The sequence below is a fragment of the Cyprinodon tularosa genome, unplaced genomic scaffold, assembly GCF_016077235.1.
Source record: "Cyprinodon tularosa strain WSP-4 unplaced genomic scaffold, ASM1607723v1 ctg52, whole genome shotgun sequence".
In the NCBI taxonomy this organism is placed as follows: Eukaryota; Metazoa; Chordata; class Actinopteri; order Cyprinodontiformes; family Cyprinodontidae; genus Cyprinodon; species Cyprinodon tularosa.
Window position 1 is genome coordinate 2191589 of NW_024039252.1, and position 2928 is coordinate 2194516.

At 40.7% G+C, this 2928-nt stretch overlaps 1 protein-coding gene across 1 annotated transcript; it reads left to right on the top strand.

The window, feature by feature from the left end:
* The first annotated feature begins 1039 nt into the window (after positions 1-1039).
* On the top strand, positions 1040-2174 carry LOC119795679. The gene is made up of 2 exons (XM_038303790.1): positions 1040-1355; positions 1636-2174. Exons 1-2 carry the CDS (start codon positions 1113-1115, stop codon positions 2143-2145), a joined length of 753 nt encoding a protein of 250 aa, XP_038159718.1. The 5' UTR covers positions 1040-1112; the 3' UTR covers positions 2146-2174.
* The last annotated feature ends 754 nt before the right edge of the window (positions 2175-2928 follow it).

Consider the following 2928-nt stretch of genomic DNA (forward strand, 5'->3'; position numbering starts at 1 on the left):
TGTCTATCTACGAGGTACGTCATATCTGTTCCGCGGCGCCAAAATCAGATCAAAGATTCTATCTCGTCAGATCAGATGTGATGTGAACAATGAACATGGAAGGAGAGAAGTCCGCCTTTAGCAGCTGGAAATACAGGCATTATTTTGATTTTATTTCGGTTAAGGATGACAACATTAAGGTCCGTTGTACACTTTGCGCTGGTGACAGAGTGTTGTCTACATTCAAAAACACGACATCAAACCTAAAAAAACATCTGGAGAAACAGCACAGCACAACGAAGCTAACGGAGCAAGTCCCACCCGCAAAAGACACAGGTGAAGGAGGTCCCAGACCCAGCAAGCAGAGGAAGCTGGATTTCGGTGTAAAACCAGTAAGTGGGGCGGAGTTGAACAGGATGGTTGGGCATTATGTGGTCGAGGAAATGCTGCCTGTGAATACTGTGGACTCACCATCGTTTCGAGCCATCATATCTAAGATCCCTACCAGTAATGATACCGAGCTGCCTCACAGAACATGCTTTTCTAGTTACCTGGACAAACAATATGAAGCGATGGAAAAAAATCTGAAGGCTGCGCTACATGAGGTCGATTTTGTGTCAACAACAGCTGATATTTGGACAGCTAACAATAAAAGTTACATCGGGGTGACATTACACTGGCTTAGTAAAGACACGTTAGAACGTAAAAAGGCCGCTTTAGCATGCAGAAGAGTGCGAGGGAGACACACGTATGACGTAATTGGACAAGAAATTGAAGACATCCACTCGGCGTATGGGATTGGGAACAAGGTGGTTGCAACAGTGACAGATAACGGCTCGAACTTTGTTAAGGCGTTTCGAGTTTACCAGGCTGTGTCTAGCGATGATGAGATGGAGGAAGAGCCAAACCCCGATGATGACGTCACGTTTTTACCTATGGCAGAACTCTTGTCAGCTGAGCATGAAAGTGATGCTGAGGCGCAGATTGTGCTTCCTCCACACCACAGGTGTGCTTCCCACACAATCAACCTAATTTCCACAAACCGTAGAAGTAGTAGAAGAAAGCTCCTGGTACCAACCTCCACAAGGTGGAACTCATTTTTTGATGCTTTGAAGAGGGTTACAGAAATCCCCATGAATGAGCTGAATACTCTGTGCACAAAGCTGGGAGTGAAATGCTTCAAAGAGAGAGAATACCAATTCCTTAATGAATACTGCACGGCCACAAAGCCCCTGACTGTGGCTCTGGACATTCTCCAAGCAGACTGTCCTTATGGAACTTTATTACCAACACTGGAAGTCCTGATGCAGAGGACCCTGGCTGTCAAAGATGCCCTTTCCACCATGACCGCAGGCCTTCCAGATGCTATAGTGCAGGTATGATCCACGTTTAAGCTATTCCACTTAACACTATACACATTCACAATGAGAGTCAAAATGCTCACTTATGCCAATATTATGTTCAACAGTGTGCTATTTAATAAAAAAAATAAATGAATAAATAAATAAATAAATAAATAAATAAATACACATACACAAACAAATGGGATATTTACATCACAGCACAAAAGAGAAAAAAATGAAAAGAGAAACAGAAACACAGACAGACAGGTTATTGCACGTATCCTAAACATAGCAATTTATTTTTATTTTTCAGGCGGTCAAGACCCGGTTTGGTGATCTCCTGCAAGACAGAGATGCCCTTCTAGCAGCTGTGAGCTGCCCAAAATTCAAACTCAGGTGGCTGAGAGATGCCGATAGGAGGGAGCAAGTCAAACAGCTTCTAACCGAAGAATGCAGCGCAACTGCTCCTCCAATACAGAGCTCTGCCAGTGTGGCCAACACAGTTGTCACCCAGGGTGAGATGGACTTCTTCAATTTTGAGGCAGAGCCAGAGGAGACCTACTCTGCAGAAAAGGAGGTCATGAACTACCTGAGCTCATCCCATGATCTGCAGATCCTGCATCAGTTTACAAACATCAAGAAGATCTTCATGAAGTATAACACTCCAACCCCATCCAGTGCTCCTGTGGAGCGTCTCTTCAGTCTGGGGGGTTTGGTACTCACGCCAAGAAGAAATAGACTGTCTGACCAGAGGTTTGAAAAGCTTCTGTTAATGAGGTACAATCAGTGGTTTACCTGCCCCACCCCACAGTTCCTTGCATAAATACAACTAAGTGAAGTCATGAATACAGATACAGGTTTGATTTTTTTTGTAAAACTCCTTGCTGCTCTAATGTGGGACAACTACAGGTTCATTAAAATGTTAAATATAACTTCAGTGTTACAGTAATTCATACAGATAAATTCAATCAGAGTTAAATGCATGGAGTCAAGAATGTCTATTGTATTTTGTTTTTGTTTAAAGAAGTGTTTATGTCAAATTGAGCCAAGAAAAGCTACTTTATTTTTTATAGGAAGTATTTAAGTTGGATTTAAGGGAGTCAACAAAACCGTTTTATTTGTAATAAGTATTTCAGTTAAATATAGTGAAGAGTATTTTGATTTTTTTTTAATATGGTTTTATTTCCCTAAAACCAATTTTTGCTGCTCTAATGTTAGACAACTACAGGTTCAATGTGATGTTCAATATAGGCCTACATGTTCATTCATTTATCCTGAAGGAGGGGGGGATATTAAGCCTATGTACTACTTTTATTTGTAAGAGTTTTTTGAAAAAGATATTTTAAGTAAAGTCAAGAAAGACTGTCTTTTATTTATTCTTCATTTAAAAAACAAGTAAGCCTATTTCCAGAAAATGTTTGCAAATGTTGGAGTCAATAAAGTGAGTATTGGCAGAACTGGTGGTCATTTTCATGTTATAGGGCTGGGCCGGGGATCTGCTGAAAGTAACTAAAAGTAATCTCATTTAGTTACTTTTAAAAGCAAGTAATCAGTAACTTAACTAAGTTACTTTTTAAAGAGGTAGTCAGTAGTCAGTAGTCGGATT